Source organism: Cajanus cajan, chromosome 7, assembly GCF_000230855.2.
Source record: "Cajanus cajan strain Asha chromosome 7, NIPB_CcT2T_4, whole genome shotgun sequence".
Classification (NCBI taxonomy): Eukaryota; Viridiplantae; Streptophyta; class Magnoliopsida; order Fabales; family Fabaceae; genus Cajanus; species Cajanus cajan.
The window spans coordinates 46,445,688-46,466,642 of record NC_138523.1 but is presented as its reverse complement, the minus strand read 5'-3'; the positions used below and the strand labels follow the sequence as shown (position 1 = coordinate 46,466,642).

At 30.5% G+C, this 20,955-nt stretch overlaps 2 protein-coding genes across 2 annotated transcripts; one reads left to right on the top strand and one right to left on the bottom strand.

The window, feature by feature from the left end:
• Nucleotides 1-10,920: 10,920 nt before the first annotated feature.
• Nucleotides 10,921-13,702, top strand: LOC109791800 (3-ketoacyl-CoA synthase 11). Its single transcript, XM_020351151.3, has 2 exons — nucleotides 10,921-11,947; nucleotides 12,660-13,702. Exons 1-2 carry the CDS (start codon nucleotides 11,180-11,182, stop codon nucleotides 13,440-13,442), a joined length of 1,551 nt encoding a protein of 516 aa, XP_020206740.1. The 5' UTR covers nucleotides 10,921-11,179; the 3' UTR covers nucleotides 13,443-13,702.
• A 5,807-nt stretch (nucleotides 13,703-19,509) lies between these two features.
• On the bottom strand, nucleotides 19,510-20,745 carry EXL5 (EXORDIUM like 5). The gene has a single exon (XM_020347118.3). The coding sequence runs from the start codon at nucleotides 20,695-20,697 to the stop codon at nucleotides 19,651-19,653; it is 1,047 nt and encodes a 348-aa protein (XP_020202707.1). The 5' UTR covers nucleotides 20,698-20,745; the 3' UTR covers nucleotides 19,510-19,650.
• Nucleotides 20,746-20,955: the final 210 nt, after the last annotated feature.

Genomic DNA, 20,955 nt, shown 5'->3' with positions numbered 1-20,955 from the left:
TATATATATATATGAAATGCTAATATACTCCCACCTATTTTTTAGTTGGAATATGTTAGTAACCTACACCAAAATTTTAGTACAAGAAAACCACTCATTTCTTTTGATTTGGTTAATTTGTATAAAGGATAAAGGATATTATAGTAATTTAATTTAATTTTGAAAGAAAATAAAATATTTTCTCTCTCTTATTAACTTCATTCTCTAAGTCATTTATTTGTTCTATTAATTAATTTTTTATTTGTTCAGAGAGAGGGGGGAGAGTCCATGAGAGATGAGAGAGAAATGAGTTAGAAAATGAATTTAATAGGAAAGAGAAATGGGTTGGAGAAAGAATTTAATACGAGAGAGAAATGACTTAGCATATGCAAAATACTTTTCACATCTACTCATCTTCACCAACTCAAGATTCAAACAAGTATTTAATAAGCAACCAATGTCCGATGTCATAAATGCTCGACGTCATCAAGGTAGTGAACCTTCTGCCTTGCCTAAGCCTAGTGCCACACAACCGCATTTGATGTGGATTAAGTAAAGGCCCTTGGGATCTCAAGTCCAACGCGGAAAAGTCCCATGTCTAGCCTTATTTTAGACAGAGAGTCTTTTCCTAACATGTCTAGGTAGAAAGTTATAGCTAAGCCACGTAAGGCACCAACCCACCAGGGTTCAACGTCACAAAGTTAGAGACCTCTCAGTGCTTTAACACTTGATGCCATTCAAACCACACTTGATGTCATTCCAACTCGAGACAAGTCTCTCTCCTCCCGTCTAAGACTACCAATCATGCACCCGTTGTGCATTAAGACATGGACCTTTGGTTGGAACTACACTTGACACCATGAAGGTGTGCCCGAAGCAACACAAGTTTTGCACCATTCCAGAAAATGAATCCACCTCAAAAGACCTAAAGTTAGCAAATTCAAAGCATACAACATTACAAATCAACTACATACATCATAACCCACATATAAATGCACTCAAAATCAACATGCAACAACTAGAAATCAAATCACCATTTTCATTTCAACATGTTTCAAAACTTAAAATACCAAACTTGGGTCATTCCACTTAAAATCATGCCACTCAAGTTTAAATCAACCACAACGATGCAACAATTCACAATGTCAAGAATTTCCAACTTCCCTTACCTCTTGATCAATCTGAAGATGAGGAAAAGGGAAAGGAAGGAAGCAGCTCCAAATAGAATCATAAACTAGATTCAAGTCTCTACTGACCTAAATCATCAATAAGACAACAAGAATTAAGCTTATGGGAAAGATCACTGTGGTCGAAGACGAAAAGAACTTATTGTTCCAAAGTTTCTCTGGTTCATTTCTTTAAGTTTTTGAAGACTTTAACTTATGAAGCTCAAACTTAAATAGCAACCCTAAATACATATCCTTCCTAGGTCAAATTAGATACATGTCTAAAGAAACCCTCAACTAACAAAATTATCGAGGAATCACTTAATTCCAAAGTTTCTCAACACATAATAACTTACTAACACAACAACATATAAATCAAGAACAACAATCAACACAAAAAGGCTCACACTGTTGTAATTTAACTTATTTGATAATAGTCATTAATATATAATTAAAAAAATAAAAGAAAAAATCAAGGAGTTGAGTACAAACTGTTAATGTGTTACATCCAAAGTTGAATTGTTCGGGCAGTGCTTGAGTATAATCCTTGGCGAAAATAATCATTGATCAGATTTTACTTATCTATCGATTGAGTCAAATTTATCTAAGACAAAACCTTAAAATACTAGTATAAAATAATAAAATAATAATAAAAATATTTAAATACAAATTTACATCAGTTCCTTTAATTATTATTTTAATAATTTTAGTTACTAGGTTACCTTCTTGTTTATCATATTTTATGTTTGAAACCCTTCTTTTTTAAATACAATATCTTTAATTGTTTAACTAGTATAAAACTAATGATCAAATTACCCATATTTTGAGCTAAAAAAAATATCTTAGCCTACCTTTACAGTTTTACATATATTTAGATTTAGATATATAATTGTTATAATTATCTTATTTACTATTATTATGTATTTGAATGAGTTAAAGATTATTAAATTAAATAAGTAAAAATAATTTGTATATTATTATTTTGAAGAAAAAAAAATTACCCCAACAATCGTTCTCTTATATATGTAATGTAAAGACAAATATTTGAATTTAAAAATTAAAATTAATATATATATATATATATATAATAGTAGTCTTTAAAAACTCACTAATGCTTTATATTTAAATTATTTGATACGTAATAATTACCAATAGTAATTAATAAATAAAAGAACATTCATATATAAATTCATGTCAATTATTTTAATTTTTTTAAATTTCATTAATTAATTAGTTAATTACTAAGTTACCTTAATTTTTACTCCTTAATAACCTAAAATAGCTTAATGAATGAATTACTTTTTTTTTTATTTTGTCTCTCTGAAATGTATATATTACATTAATTTTATTTTATAAGAATGAAGTATTAAATCATCTTAGATCAATATAAAATTTTATATATGTGATCTAAACCTAAGAAATTTTGAATTTAACAATAAATTTTAAAATTTTCGTATTTAATATAAAATTATTAAATGATGTAATAATTGGTAAAAGTTACACGGATGTCACTTAAACCCTCCTTTCTCTATATATAAAGAGAGAAGAGGGACCCACTTACTCTAAGAGTAACTCTACCTAAACTTATTTCATTTAATAACTCATTCTACATCAAATTTTAATGATTCAACTATTAAATTAAAAGTTATTAAGTTTGCAAATTTTTTAAAATTTTGAAAATTATTTATAAACTTGATCTATACATTAAGAACTTTTAATTTAGGCTAAATACCTATTTTGGTCCCTTATAATCTTTTTTTGTTTCAATGTAGTCCCTCATTAATTTTTAGTCTCAATTTGGTCCCAAACTAATTAATTAGTTTCAATTTAGTCCCTAATAAATTAATTGGTTTCAATGTGGGACTTCCGTCTAAATTTCTTTAACGGAGTTAACTGTTGCATAGGTGGATGCCACGTGGATGCATAGGTGGATGCCACGTGAATCCCAATTTTTTAAAAACACCTAGAACCAGAACGGGCCGTTCTGGTTGCACTTTTGGTGTGTTAATTTTGCATCCGGAACGGCCCGTTCCAGGTGCAAAATTAACACACTAAAAGGGCAACCAGAACGACCCGTTCTGGTTTCAAAACGAGTCATTCTGGTTCCAGACTGCTAAACATAAATGATCAATGATTATAGTTCACGGTTGTGAATCATGGAAGGAAAAAGACCCAAGGTACAAAGCATTTCAAACACTGAATTTGGTAATATTGTCAATGAAAATTGATAACTTCAATTACTAAACAGTTAGGCTATACAATGTATTATTAAGGACAATGCAATGTATCACTAAAGGATGAACCACTTACTACCAAATTGACACTATACAGTAAAGGATGAAATGACACTATACAGTAAATGATGACATGACATTATTAATTATATTTTAATTATGCTGTTATATCTAATATAATAAATATATTAATATTTTTTTTAATATTTTATTTTATTGTTTAATTGTTTTTTATTTTGTGGTAAAATTATTTTCATTTTTAATGAAGAAAGAATTTACTTACTTCAATAGTAAGTCTTGATAGATTTATTCTATTTAATAATTAATGTTCTATATCAAATTTTTAAGAATTTAATTGTTAAACTAAAAAGTTTTTCATGTATAGATCAAATTTATAAAAAAATTTAAAAAATTAAAAATCATATAATACTTCGTTAAATTAATTCAAATTAACATATAAAATATTTTTATTTTAAATGAATGTAAAAATTTAAAGGACACTAAAAGAAAATAAATTAATAATTTTATTATGTTTATCCTATTAATTTTTATCATTTTATTCCTCTAATTTTAAATAAGTTACAAAAAATTATAAAGTGACACTTAAATATTTCTTCAGATAGAAAGAGAAAATGAAAAAGTTATTACTCTATTTATAAGGCAATTGTATTTTATAAAAATAAGTAATTTTAAAATTTTATCCATAAAAAAATATTTTTCTAAATTATTACATTTTTTAATAAAATTAATAAATAATATTCTATTCTCAGTTTTGGAACGGGCCGTTCTGATTTTAGAACGGCCCGTTCTGGTGTACTCTTGGTGTGTAAATTTTGCATTTGGAACGGTCGTTTCCGATGCAAAATTAACACACCAAAGCGCATCCAGAACGGCCCGTTCTGGTTTCAGAACGAGCCGTTCTGGTTCCAGGTGTTTTCAAAAAAAATTTCATCCACGTCACATCCACGTGGCATCCACCTATGCATCTAGGTGGCATCCACGTGGCCAATAGTTAACTTCGTTAAAGAAATTTGGACGGAAGTCCCACATTGAAACCAATTAATTTAATAAGGACTAAATTGGAACCAATTAATTAGTTTGGAACCAAATTGAGACAAAAAATTAATGAGGACTACATTGAAACAAAAAAAATTATAAGGGACCAAAATAGATATTTAACCTTTAATTTAATAGTTGTATTACTAAAATTTGATTTTGAACATGAATTATTAAGTAAAGTAAATCTAAATACACTTACTATTAAAGTAAGTGGATCATCCTTCATATATACACACATGTAATTATGTGAGTGTGTATAAATCTTTAAACTTACACAAAATCTAAGCCGTAAATATACATTAATACATTTATATCACCTTAATATATATGGTAATTTTGATAAATATTGTGATGATAATTAGTTAACCTTAACCAATCAATTAAATTCTTTAATATTTTTTTCGGTAGAGTAAGGAATTTAATCTCCCATCCTCCGAGATATTTAAGACTTACTTGACCATTGAGTCACCTTTTATGTATGAAAAAGAAAAATATTTTTTATACTTTTTAATAATAATAAAATTGATATAATTATACTAATTTTGACATATTTTATGTAAGAAATTAATGAATTTTCAAACAACTCTAGCTCTATAGCTTAATCTATAAATACCATAAGTTCACCCAAAAAATAAAAATCTTCAGATACATAAACTCTAAATATCTTTTTTTTTTCTTTCTAAAAGTATCATAATACTTCAAAGTATATAGTTTTTATTTGAATATTTTATCCATTAAAATTAAAATGACAATAGAAGGATTTGAATCCAAAATTTTGTATAGACTACTTCACCTTCATATTAAAATCCGAATTAACCAGGAAAGAACTACCACTACATGAATGTTAACAAAAAAAAAACTATTAAATTAAAATAATTCATTTTATATAGAATAAAATGTTTGCATGAATGATTTCTTCAGTCCAAGTGAAATTATATTTTAGAGGCTTAAAAGAGGTTTTAAGAATGGCATTTAGATTATGAAGTAGTAAATAGTAAATAGCGATAGAGGGTAGGTTGTTTCGTGTAAGACATGAGTTCCGTCTAGCATTGGTTATTGTGAACAATGAATCTTATGGCGAAAATTGCGTATTAAGTTGTGCATTTTAAAAATCTTGTTCACATGGGAATTGGGAAGAGTTTGGTGGGAAGTTTAAGCATTTAAGAGAGATATAGTTTTATGGGTTTGTGTTTGTTGGATGAAGCTGTCCCAACACGCCATGCATTCAACACAAATCCCTCCAAACTTATAAGGTCAACTGGTTCAGCCTTAATTACGTCACAATATTTCTATTTTAATATTTTTTATACTATATTTAAATCACTTATAATATAGTAAATGTGTTATGTTTTTAAAATGAAAAAAAAATTAGCGGAGACAGCAGCCCCACTTTTTTCCACAAAGATCCGTCCCTACTACTAATTAAGGTTTAGTTGAGCAGAAACAGTGAGGAGTTAAAATCTCATTAATGTGGACTTTCATTTTTATAAATAAAAAATGAGAATTAATTACAATATTAAACATTTTATTTCCATTACATTTTTATACATCTATGATGTATCCTACACGGCTATTTAAGCTAGATTGAGTTATTATAAGCAAACTTCTTTTTTCGTTCTTCCGTTATTTTATATAATTATAGATCAAATTTAAAATTAAAATTATTGAATAAGCTAAAATAATTTTCCATTATTCATCTGCACGTGATAGGATGTCTCCGAAGACTATTAAATTTGATTTTAAAATTTAATTTATTCGTTTATTTTTAAAAAAAATTATGCATATTGGATGACATCGAAGGGACATTTTAATTTTTTTTTCTTCTGAAAATGGTTTCTTCAATCGTTTATTTATCACAATAATCATATATCATGTCATATTGATCACCATTTTTTTATTTATTAAAATAATAATAATAATAACAACAACAGAATTCAAACTTAAAATTTTATCAATTAAAATAATTACTTTTAATTCAATATGTAGTTGGTGGAGTAAGTGTCATTAATGATATTGAAATTAGGAGTAACTTTAATTCATCCAATGCAATACTTTCATATATGCTATATTAAGTTTTTTTTTTATCGAGTTTTTAGAACTCATGTTTCATATATAGAATAAGATAATAACTTTTGTCGTGGACAGCCTCATGCACTCTTCTATTTCATTCTCCCTGATTGATTCTTATATATCATTTATATCTATGTTATTTTTCCATCGTTTTACATGATAAACACTATGAGTGATTGTGTCAAGGATTATAAAACTATTTTTAGGACTGTAAGTGTACAAATATAACATTCTCACATTTGGCACAAGTTATAAGAAGACATTGTCAGACATTATTAATAGGAATCTATGTTACACATTTTCCCCTCTTTCTATTGCTATGTAATAGGGTATAATATTAGTTTTTTTACGGGATATATTTATTAAGAATGGATTATGTAAAAGAATATATAGGAATGCTATATTTGTTAGGGTATAATATTAATTTTTTTTACGGGATATATTTATTAAGAATGGATTATACCTTATGGGTATTTACATGCAATTTCATTTTGATAATAATATTGTCTATTACTTTAGGCCTAAACATTTATGACTTTAATTTATTTTTTTATGATGTAGAACTTTGTTTATATTTCAATAATATATTCTAAAAAAAATAAAAATAAAAATAAAAATAACTTTTTGCAACTTCTCTTTTTCACTTCATTATGTCTTTTTTTTTTCCTTTCTATTTTTCAACTCAAAAATTAAAAACATTCCGAGTAATAATAAGTACTTACCAAACATCTTTGCTAGAAATAATATTCCTTAGTAATAGTATTTTTGAGAATATCATTCTCAAAATTCAAAAATATGATTAAATCATTGAAACAAAAGTCTCATAGATATATGTAAATTAATGGATTAAATTTATGATAAAATTAATATTATAATTTTATTTTAATAATATATATGTATTTATATTTAATAATATATTTCAATAATATATATGTATTTCATTACTAATTAAATAATATCACTAACATTACCAATTATACTATATATAAGTTATAAGTTCATAACAATGTTTATTACTATATTGTTACTATAATTATTATGTTTAAGGTTTTTTTTTATTAATTTTTAAAAAATATTTAGTATTAATAAATGTAAAATCTAAAGTACTCTTATCTAATATCTTGAAATATATAAAGTAAGAAGAAATATAATTATGGATTACGAATATTAATTGTCCAATAAAGATATATATAAAAAAATAATTAATATCACTTGAAAAGTGTGAGATATACAAATTTTTGTAGAAAAAAAAAGTATAAAACATTAAAAAAATCATGATCTAAAAACAGTATTAATATTAAAAAAATGACATTTCGGACATACTTAATAATGAAAAAACATAAAATATAAATGATGTGAACTAAACGTGGCAAATTATTAGTTAATAGTCTATTTTCGTGATGAAAAAACTGAAAATAATAATTCATGAGATGGTTGTTTTGAACCAATTCTACAGAAGCATCCCGTCCAAGAATATGCGCATAAAACATTAACTTGAAAAAAAATCAATTAATCGTGTAGAAATAATGAAAATGCTATTTTCCCCTCAAAAAAAAAAATGAAAATGCTATTTAAAACAAGCATCATATGGTTGAACACTCGGAGATATTTGGTACACAATTTTTTTTTATTATTTTTTTTCGAGAATTTGATGTCGAGGTTGATAGTTTTTTTTTTGTTTGTTATTTGAAAAATAACATCTTTAGAAACATTGTTTTTCAGTTATAGGTTTTGTATATATTTCTAACAAAATTATTTTTGTGAAGGGAGATGATAAATTAACTTTGGTGATAAAAATAAAAATTTTAACTCGTATTAGAGAACAAAATTAATTACACTTAAGAAATTGTAGTTAAGTTTTGTCCTTATATATATATATATTCTCAAAAATATTTATGATCAATTAAATAATTTTTTTATAATTTTTAAGAATTATAATTGTCAATATTTATGATTTTTAAGTATGAAAAAATTGTCATATATTAAATGTTCCCAATTATTATTATTTTTTTTTTACTTTTCTACGAATCTAAAGTTGAAAATGTTATTTTTCTATATTTAGTTTATCAGCAAAAAGATAACATTCGTAAGAATGTTTTTTATACATGTTTTCCAACAAATACAAATTATTTTCATAAGAGTAGGTGAAAATCTAACATATTTCTAAATTAAAAGAAGTTTTTTTTATTGTGATAAAAATATTACATTACTTTAATTTACTAAATTAATATTTTATAAATCTTTAATTTTATAATATTTATAAATATTTTTAAAAATATTTATGATGAATCAAACAAATTTAGTAATTCTTAAGAATTGATTATATTTATGATTCACATAAATCATAATTTTTGTATCAATATTTACACTAATCAGGAACTGTTTTTTATGGGATAATTAAATAACACAGATAAGAGATGATGTTGTCATTAGTTCTTTAATGATTTTAGCTTTTGATTTTAAAGACAAAGAGGAAGCGTACGTTATGGGTAGTAAATAACAATAATGGAGTTGAATAAAATTAGGGCTTATATAGGGCAAACGCTGGCGAACATCTAGAGCGATTGAGCTGGCTTGTCCCAATTCCCAAATTGTGCAATTCCAAATTTAGGTGGCTTTAAATGTAGATTAATAAAACATAAACGTCCACTACTCTTATTTAATCTTCGACCTTTTCTTTAAATACCCAATTTTAATCTCAGTTTAGGGTTTGTACAATCTGATTGCACCTTTCAACAACCGACTATTTTAAATTCCATTACTGAGTAATCTTCATAATGAAATTTCTTTTCCCTTGGTTTTCTTAAGCTAATTTCAATTATAAACATATTATAAATTAGAATATATATAGTACAATTTATTATTTAGAGTTTAAATTTTCCCCACCTTCCTCATTCTATAAAATACACATTGTTAATAATTTTTTCTTATCTCATTTGAATGTACATTTTACGTATTATCTATTTTGAATATATGTTTCACTCATTGTTTTTGCGATTATAAAAAAAAATTATCTACTGACCATATCAAATTACTCCGCTTTAATCTTTATTTGCATATTTGAGTTTTTTTTTTAATTTGTCTATCTCTTTCAATTTATTCTCTTTTATTTCTAAATTAAATTTTAATAATCTATTTTAAAATAATTGCTAATAATTAAAAATCTAATATTACAATTTAATTTATTATTATTATAAATCTAGAATGCAATTCATATAATTTTATTTATTATGTTTTTTAGTTATAATATAATTTATATATTTTAAAATATTCATCATATTAAAGTAAACATTTACCTGTACAAACACAAAGTAAAATAGTTAGAAGTGAGACTCTTGATTTATTCTCCATCTCTGTTAATTCACTTTCTATATTTTCTCTCCTTTTTTTAAGTATGATTTTCATTCATAATAGTTGAGAGTATAATTTTTTTTTTTTACTTTCCTTATCTCTATGTGACTTGTTTATTTTAATTTATGATTTTATTCATAAAAGTTGAGAGTATAAAAGTTTTTTTTTTGTACTTTCTTTATCTCTATGTGACTTTTTTTTTTTAGTTTAATTTTAAATTAGTTTTTTTATCATTGAAAATTTTAAATATATCCTTATATAAAACTATTCATGTCATTATTTATTTATTTAAATAAAAATAAAATAATTAAAAAGTTTAATCTTTTCTCATCTTCTATACTTAATTTTTTTTTTAGTTTTTAAAATATTAATAAAATATGAAAACTATTCATATTGTATAGTATATATTAATTCACCAAAAGTTAAATTGATTTCAGTTCATCTTTAGTGAGAAAATTTTCATCATTTTAAAGCATTAATTTTGTAAAAATAAAATGATGAAAAATATCAAAATATACTCTGTGTTATTGGTTAAAATTATTATAAAACATAAAATTTGATGATATTTAATAATTTTCTCCTAATTTTATGAGAGAAGTGTAGTAGAGTGATTTAGATTTAGTACGACTCCCGCAGCCAACAATATTAAAACACTTACAGGTTACAGGTACATGGGGGCGGCAGATTGTTTAAAAATGTGAAACTTTTTTATGGAGAGTTTCCTTTGAGGAATGAACAAAGAAAAAGTGAAAAGGAAGGGAAAGAATTACTAAACTGAAAGCAGTGACGACGCATAACACATAGACATAGCATCATTTGTTTTTAGTTCACCAATCAATAACGTGTGATTTTGACCCAAACCCAGTGTGGACGGTTTACCGATCTAATTAACGCGCATGCTTGTGGTATGGCAGTGGTCTATAAATGAGAACACATTAAAAAAACAATGGCAAAGCAGCAATAAGAAGGAAAGAACAAGGTTAAAGAGAAACATGAGTAAACCCCAGTTGGCTTATTCAATGCCCCCGCATGTAACAATTAAAAGTTCGTTGGGGTAGTTGTATCGACTAACCTCCCCCTCCTCTCTCTCTCTCCTCACACCCTTTAAAACCCTCCCATCTTTCATAATTTTATATCCCATTCATCTTCTTCCCCTCTTCTTATTCACATTCTTAGGCTATATAACACATGCTCTCTTCCAAAGTTTAGTACTTTCCCTTTCATAAAGAAAACCCTTAGCCATTACATTAGTCACACTTTTTAATTTCATTTTGAGCATTTGTTTTCTTCCATTTTGGGTATTCAACTCTCCCCCACCTAATGGCAGATCAAACCCATGATTCAGGATCCGTTTCTGTTGGAACTTCACAAGAAGGAAGGAAGCTTCCAAACTTTCTGCTATCTGTGAGGCTAAAGTATGTGAAGCTTGGGTATCACTGCTTGATCTCAAATGCTATGTACCTTATGCTCATACCCCTTATCGGGCTAGCTTCTGCTCATCTATCAACGATCTCTTACCAAGATGTTGTTCAACTATGGGAAAGTCTCAAGTTCAATCTTGTGTGGGTGACTCTATGTGTTAGTCTTATAGTATTCCTTGCCACCTTTTACTTTATGAGCCGCCCAAGAGGTATTTACTTGGTGGATTTTGCATGTTATAAGCCTGAGCCAAACTGCACTTGCACAAGGGAGACTTTCATGGACAGGTCCGTCAATGCTGGTGCGTTTTCAGAGGAGAACTTGGCCTTTCAGAAGAGGATAATCGAGAGGTCTGGTTTGGGCCAGAAGACTTACTTGCCTTCTGCAATCTTGAGTGTCCCTGCAAACCCTTGTATGGCTGAAGCTAGAAAAGAAGCTGAGCAAGTCATGTTTGGAGCCATTGACCAGCTTCTCCAGAAAACTGGGGTCAAGGCTAAGGATATTGGGATTTTGGTGGTCAATTGCAGTTTGTTCAATCCCACACCATCTCTCTCTGCCATGATTGTCAACCACTACAAGTTGAGAGGGAATATCCTAAGTTATAACCTAGGTGGCATGGGTTGCAGTGCTGGCCTTATCGCTGTAGACCTTGCCAAACAGCTCCTCCAGGTTTGCACTTTTATTTTTTCGAAAAATTTAATTAATCATCCCTTCTTTAGTCACACTACTGGTTAGGTACTGGCTATGCTCATGATCATTTGGATATCACTTAACATATATTATCTAACTATCTTCCATGCATGTCTCTATAGTCTATATCTTCATGCGGCCGGCCAAATTAAAAATCAAAAGGAATTCATGTAATTGGATGTGTTCAGTATAAACATCGGGCGGGGCCGCAAGAGGCCCTTAATACATAGGAGTAGATGTTAATTTCTTATGGTATATATGGCGATTGCTGCCCCAGCTGTCCACATGTCCAGTTGGTCTAGTTCTGTATCCATTTTTGTGCCAGTTTTGTTAGGTTGGCGATTTAGCCGCCCTATTTAATGCGGTCCCGAGCCACAAGTATCCTAAAAGATAAGGGCCCTTTTGGATCATGGACGTGTTTACAAGTGTAAACAGTTATTGATCACTTGTACAGTTAGGGGAATGAAGCTTTGAAATATTATCAATTCGAAGTTATATATGATTTTACTATATATACCAACGGATCCTGTTGTGTGTTGTCTATCTATAATGATGATTAATGACTTGATCATATGTGGTTATTGATTAGTTTTGTACACATGAATCCTTTTCCTTTTTTTAAACGAACATGTATGATTGTCTCAAGATAAAAGGCTAACTATTCCCATTTTTATGACAATTATATATATAGGTTCATCCAAACTCTTATGCCTTAGTGGTGAGCATGGAGAACATCACTCTCAACTGGTATTTTGGCAACAACAGGTCAATGTTAGTCTCAAATTGTCTCTTTAGAATGGGTGGAGCTGCGGTTCTCCTCTCCAACAGGCCTTCTGATCGCAGAAGAGCCAAATACCAACTGATCCATACAGTGCGTACTCATAAGGGTGCAGATGACAAATGTTACGGTTGTGTGTTCCAAGAAGAAGATGAGCAGAAATCAATTGGTGTGGCACTTTCAAAGGACTTAATGGCTGTTGCTGGAGAAGCCCTCAAGACCAATATCACAACACTTGGCCCATTAGTCCTTCCTATGTCAGAGCAACTATTGTTCTTTGCAACTTTGGTGGCTAGAAAAGTGTTGAAGATGAAAATAAAGCCATACATCCCAGACTTCAAGCTAGCTTTTGAGCACTTTTGCATCCATGCTGGAGGAAGAGCAGTGTTGGATGAGTTGGAGAAAAACCTTGAACTCACTGATTGGCACATGGAACCTTCAAGGATGACTCTGAACAGGTTTGGCAACACTTCTAGCAGTTCCTTGTGGTATGAGTTGGCGTACACTGAAGCTAAAGGGAGGATCAAGAAGGGTGACAGGACATGGCAGATTGCATTCGGTTCAGGTTTCAAGTGTAACAGTGCTGTGTGGCGTGCACTGAGGACCATTAATCCTGCAAAGGAGAAAAATCCTTGGATGGATGAGATTCATGAGTTTCCCGTTCATGTGCCTAAGGTGGCAACCATTAGTTCCTAAGTTAATTAAAACCTCTTGCCTTTTTTGGGGAGGAGGCTATCGAAAAGGAGGAAGTTAATTTACTTGAGCTTTTCAGTTTTCACTTTTCATAGTTAATCTTAATTAATTAGGAGGTCTGCAAAATTAGAAAAGAAGATTACTCCCGGCAGATTGCTGGTTTGGTACGTAGTTTCTTTGATCTTCTGCTAGTGTTACTCTTGAAGTTGTAAGAGTGTATACAATATTATCCAATGAAACATTTATTACACGATTTTTCATAACATGTATTACTTCATTGACCTTTCAAAGGTTAACCAAAATTGAATTTTTTTAAGTTGATTGTTGAGATGAGGGTGTATATTGGAGAAAGAAAAACCTACGGAGAGTTGTTAAGGTTTGATTAAAATTCTCTTTTAATTTATTTAAATAACACTTCAATAAACAATATGGACCACATTTACATTTTATATTAAATAAGGGTATTTTATATTAAATACCGAAATTAGTTAATGATTTTTTTTTCTTGTACTAATTATATATATAAAAAATAGACTTACATTGAGATGTATTAATAGTTAATTTTTTTTTATATATCATTTATTTGTTATTAATAAGATATTTACTTCTTGTATACGTTAATGTGTTTATTGATTTATTAACAATTCAGGTGGATTAGTTCATTAAAGTATTTTTAACTGGAAGTTCTTAGCTGGTTCTTAAGTTTAAACTCTCATTACTTATAAGAAAACTACAATAGAGCATGCTGACATAGCAATGTAAGTGCTTAAAATTTAAGCATAGTTCATTATATAAGACAAAGTTGCTTAGAAATAAAAAAAAATTTAATATCTGCTTCTTTCCAAATTCAGTCTGCCCACAAGCCATATACACACTTTTGAAGGAAAAAGTATATACTACAGGGTTTATGGTATTTATTTAGTGCATATTTATTATATAATTTTTTTTATTAAGTAATTTTTTATTTTTAATATTTAATATTTCTTAACGCATTATAATGATTGTGTAATTTTTTTTTAATTTTTTTTATATTCATATTCATATGTTATCCATAATAATTTTTTTAAAAATTTATCAAAAAATGAAGTATGAGTTATCAAAAAGTGGAGGTGCTTATAAACCATTCCCGTTGGAGCAAAAATTGTAAAAATATAATATGAATTGCTTATGAGTGGTGACATAATGAGACCCATTTAAAGTAGATGAGAGTTGTTTATAAGCAATTCTCGTTGTAGATGCTTTTAGAAAAAAGTATCACTTGATTGAAGCAGGTGTGTCGTCATTAAATGTAATTATTATTTAAATCAATCAATTTAAATTATATTTTTAAAATAAAACTTAAATTTTTGTATTATTAATAAAAATTAACTATGGTAACTAATTTTATTGATCTTCGTAAATTTGTGATTTATTTCTTATATAAAGGATTAGAGTACTGTAATATATTATAAAGAAAGTATATTTACAATATCTTCTCATTATATATTTCTATTTTTTAATTTTTAAATCAGTATCTTATAGGACCATTGTTAACATTCCCTAGTTTTTCACTTAACAACAAAACTTAGGTATTATACCATAATTACTTTTGGTACACTAGTATATCTCGGTCAAAATTGAAATTTCACTTCAATAATTAACATGTATTTACATTTTTTAAACATCGGTAATACACATTTTCACATATTATTGAGGTGATGGAATCCTAATTTTTATTGGTGAGTAATACCCACAATATCTATAGTATTGTACTTAAATTATATATGCTTTTAATCTATACAAATATAAAAAATAAATAGTTATTGGAAAAATTCGATTGACTTAATTTATAAAAAAAAAAAAGTGAAATAGTGTCTTTAAAATAAAATATGTGTATAGAGACGTTAGAAATGCAGAAAATGACATGAATCTAATAAGAATTGTGAAAATTATACTTAATATATTTTCTTTAAATGCAAAAGGGCATGTAACGACATGACAGTGGGTAGGGTAGATATTGCCATATTCCCCGACCAAGAGGCAGTGGTCATAAGCCTTTCTTAGATCTTATATGCCGACCATTTTCAGCCACTGCATGCAGACCATAAAACTTTTTCAATTTTCAATTTCAACCCAATCGTAGCTGGATGCATTTTTGTTTCTGCAACTTCATTTCACTAATAATATATTCTCTCACAACACTTCATACCATTTATAACATGTTTACGCTGGAAACAAAGCAACACATAGTTGCTTCAAATTTATCACATTTAACCAATACATACTTATTATTTAGTATTAGGGGGAAAAAAGTCAAAGAAAAGAAAAACAATGACAAATTATATGATTTTCAACTTGTTTAATAACAGAAAAACTAAAGGGATTTTTTTTTGTCTCTCGTTTGATTGTATAGAAAATAAAAATAAAGAATAATGTGTATATAAATGTTCCGGCCAAAAGGTAGACTAGGGTTTTTTCCTAGATCGTGCCTCAGAGCCAGAGCATTCAAAAGTGTAATCTGTCTTCTTAGCTCTAGGGTTTTGGGTTTTATACTTTTGTGTTTATGGGCTTCGTGGACCCCGCGATTTTCGGGATTCTCCTTAACCGCTCTTATCCTGAGGTCGCGGGAGTGGGTGGTTGTTAGTCAAGTCGGTATTTTACCGAGAGTGCCTTCACAAGGAGACCTATCGGGAAAGTGACGAATTTCCTCTCGGGTGCATGTAGCCGAGATTGGAGCCGAGTTGCCACACCTTGTGATAGTACCATCAGATATTGGACGAGTAGAGGGTCTAGTCGGGATTTTTCCTAGACGGTATGTTAGTCGAGTTAGTTCTCAGTTTCCGAGAAGCTACTCGGTTTGGGGCGCCATGATTCACTCCTTCCGAGAAGATACTCGGCCTAGGACGATGACGGTCCACTCTCGGCCTAGGACCACGACGGTCCACTTGTCCTCCAGCCTTGAGCGTAGAAGGCGAAAAGGCTTGAAGTGTGATTCGAGATGTCCCTTCGCTTAGTGGCGAATTTCCTCTCGGGTGCATGTAACCGAGATTGGAGACGAGTTGCCACACCTTGTGATAGTACCGTCAGATATTGGACGAGTAGAGGGTCTAGTCGGGATTTTTCCTAGACGGTATGTTAGTCGAGTTAGTTCTCAGCTTCCGAGAAGCTACTCGGTTTGGGGCGCCATGATTCACTCCTTCCGAGAAGATACTCGGCCTAGGATGATGACGGTCCCCTCTCGGCCTAGGGCCACGACGGTCCAATAAAATAACAAATATTTCTAATAAAAATTGTATTATAAGATCAGCTCTCGTTCATCTTTCCATGCAAATTGGAAAGATTGAAAAAATATATTGGGCCACACGTTTTTTTTTTTACGCATCTTCTCGCATATAGGAATAACATATATATGAGGGGAGGAATTGATTTTTTTTTTTTTAATGTTTTTCTTTCATGCAATGTTTCTTTGCTTATTTTTCTTTCCTTTCAAACGTATAATGATGTGTTTGCTAAAGAGATAAAAAAGAAATTGAGAAATAAAGTAAAAATTGAAATTATTTAATAAAATAGAAATAGAAGAGAGGATACTTTTTTTTTATTTAGTTTATACTAGATTAAATAAAAGAACTAAAATCAATTTTATCAATTAAATTATACAATTATTTTTTTATATATATTATAAAATCAACTTTAATATGAGTACAAAAAAGCCATAAAAAAAAAGCTACTTCACCTCAAATCCTCTCATATTAAGATGTATAAAAACATGTGGATCCCACCACATAATTCCCTTTCTTTCACTCAAATCTATTAAACGAAACACACACACACACACAATATATCAACTTTCACTATCTTTCATCATCTTTCCTCCTCCTTCTAACTCTATTACGTTAGTCATCATACATAAATTAAGGGTAAGAGATCCAAATTTTATTTTTGATTCTAATAATTTATTTATCATTTTTTTATATCATATTATATAAAATAGTGTTTGGTAGAAGGAGGATGAAGAAAGGAGATAATTTTTATAATTTTTTCTTATGATTCAAATTTTAGTAAGAAAGAATGGGAGAATGGATGGGATCAAAATTTTTCTTTATAGAATTTTAGCCATCCTTCAATGTTTGAAAGATTTGGAGGAGAGGAAAGAAAAAAAAAAATCGACTTTTCATATTGTAGTTTTCGTGTAAGAAAAAAAAATACTGTTTGAATATATAATTATATATAGTATCACCGGTTTAAAGGGATAAAATTGTAAAATTCTTTTTATCTCAATTGATCCTCCAGGCAAGACCCATCCTCTTGAAAGATAAGGGGAACACGGGAATATGATGTTTTGTAAACTATATCACATATTCGCATCTTCATTTATTTATTTATTGTTAAGATGATTAAATTTTGTAAAAAAGTATAATTTTTTTTTTCAAATAGTAATCTAATTTAATTTGTCCATTTGTCATAGAATAGAAATTAGTTATTTGACATTGATTCTTAAAATTAAAAAGAAATGTGAAATAAGTTTCTGAAACTGTATATTGCCAATTATATTAGATGAATTTTAAAAAGATGTATGACTAAATTGTTAATATTGATATATATTTAAAGATGAAAATAGCCATATAGTTAATTATGTTATGTGAAAGCTATCCTTGAAAATGTTGATAATAAACATAAACATAAACATAAATGTGAATGAATAGAATTGAGAAGTTATTTGTAATTGTGCAGTGAGTGGGACATGTGATTAGCTGTGGACAACGAATTTTCCAAATGAAGTGGGCCTGAACTGGCTTAACACTTTCCGAGTCCATGAGCATTGGCATCTCTCTATCTCCCATCATCAACATTCAACATCAACCAGACCCATCCATCCATCAACAAATTTTTCTCTGCCTTTCTACCCATTCCATCCAATCGAATAATGTCAAAAGCAAAAGTAAACATGCCAAAAACCTACAATCAAGGAACAGAAACAAACATAATTAGTGTCATCATTACCATGTGCCTAAGTGGGGGGATTGCTGTTTTTGCTACTCTTTTTGCATTACTTCACTTCACCTTTGCATGTGCCACTTTTCAATACTACCTCCAAATACTTCATTTTGGTAGGTAGAAAGTAGAGACTAGGAAAATCTATATCAAAGATACTGTTGGAAAAATATACTGCCAATTCTGTTCATAGAATAAACAAATCAAGCATAATTATAATTATATTTTAGTTTATTGAGCTAATGGTAAACAGCTTTTCTAATTGCCTTGTTTATTTTTATCAATTACATAAAGTTTCAAGTTATTAAATAATGTGTTCCTGTTATAATATTATACGTAGTACATGGGAATGGGAAGTTCCCGTCCCCCTTCAAACTTTCCCTTTACAAAATGACAGAATATTATTTAAAAGCTGAGATTACAAATATTAAACATTTTTTTTTTTTTTTATTTCATTCAACTTACAAATTAGATTAACAACATTGCATTGTACTGAACTATTTTGAAAAATAATAGATAATTTGATTAATATAATAAACTTAAAGATTGTTGGAGATTTTTATTCTCTGTAATTCTATAGTTATTTTGCCCGACTCAAAAAGAATTATATCTTAAAAAAGAAAAAAACTTAAAAAGGTTGCTTTCCTTTTATAGAAGAAATTGATAGCGAGCAACATTTGGAAACAGGTAACGAGTTTCCGTTCAAGTTTTATAATTATAGAACAACAGAAACTGTGCACATTCAAGGTAAGCACCACGAATGCATTTAAAACTACAGATCGTATAATGAAGTTAGCTAAGTATAACCTAACCTATTAAAGAAGTTAGAGAAAAAATTACTTTCACAATAACACTGGGGACAAAAATATTTACTACTGTACCGTATACGCTAAGACAAGATTACTTGGTACAAGGTAGTCACGATAATACGTAAGTATTTAAGATTAGTGTACCAGTACATAAAAAAATAAGATTACGCATATTACTTTAATTTAAACAACAGCGAACGGTTGTATGATTTTTGTGACTCTAAATTTTCATTTAATTATTAATAAGTGATCCAAAAGGGATGTAATTATTATTGTGATGCGAGAGACAATGAACTGAAATGTAGATAGTAAATAATATAAAGGAATGTTGATAAAGTAGAGGAAGAGATATGAATATGATACATAGATAAGTAAGAAGAAGAAGAAGAAGAAGAAGAAGGAAATGTAATGTTGTGTAAAGGAAGGAAGGTTTAATCGAGAGCATTGGGGCCAGCACAGGCCTTCAAAACGGGGCTCCAAATCCACTGGACAAGAAACTTCCTGCCATTCCGACCGTTAAGATTGAAGGTCCTGCCACGCCCGTCCTTCATCACGGACCCGATGTACCCACCGCCGCCGCCCGTTCCGTACAGGCCCTCGCAGAGGTCTCCGATCTCGGTGGGCGCGGTGGGGTCCTCCCCGGCGTACCACGCGTTCACCAGGGGGTTCGACGACAGCTCCGCCAGCTCGTGCCCGATCACGCTCACCATGCCGTCCACGCCCACGTCCGCGTTCGGCGGGGCCAGGTGCCCCGGGCCCCCTCCGCCCATGTAGCCGGGGACGGCGAAGGGGTAGGCGCAGACCTCCGGGCACTGCTTGCCGGAGTTCCCCACCCAGGCGTAGGGGAGCGTGTAGCCCACCTTGGAGGGGAAGGTGAAGTAGTGGAAGCCGCAGACGGCGCGGCAGAACTCCTCCATGGTCACGTCTTCGGAGGTCAGGATCAGGTAGATCCCGTTGCGGTGGTCCACCGGGAAGGGCTTGGCCTGGACCGCGCTGGCGATCACCTCCTGCACGGAGAGGCGCGTGAGGTGGGTCCCGTGCGAGTAGCGGAGGTCGGCGTACTCGCCCGCGATGGAGACGGAGCGGGAGATGTTGGCCCCGGTCTGGTCCGTGTAGAGGGAGACTGTGCGCCACCAGTCGGCCACCGAGGGGGAGGGTGCCGCGGTGGAGGAGATGGAGAGGAGGAAGTCCTTGATGAGGAGCTTCTGGGATTGGGGCCACTTTCCGTACCATATTAGGTAGATGTTGATCGGCGAGGAGAGGACCGGTCCCATGTGGTATTTGAGTTTGACGAACTCGGAGGAGCCCTCGAAGCGCTTGGAGGATGAGAGGGTTCGGAGCGGTGGGACCTGCGGGTTGAAGTGCTTTGCCTTTAGATTTAGGGTTTCTGTTTGCACCTCTTCATTATTTCTTCTTGTTGCCCTGCAATGCATTACAGCAATTAGCAGGGACAGCAGGAAGAAGAGGGTTTTGGACATGGTGAGAGTTTAGAAATAAGGGATGGTGTGAGAGTGAGTGTGGTATTTAGGATATTTGAAGACAAGGAGGGAACATGGGCTGGAGACAGCTGCCATCTGTGGGTCCACTTTATTCACCATAATCAATCATAAATATCTCTTTCTCTCTATTTTTATTTTGTTTACTCATTAACCCTTTTCACCTTTTACTCTCTTTACTCTTTACTCTGCAACCTGCTTCCTTGGTTAGTTTTATTTTTATTTACGCTCTGGGGTCTC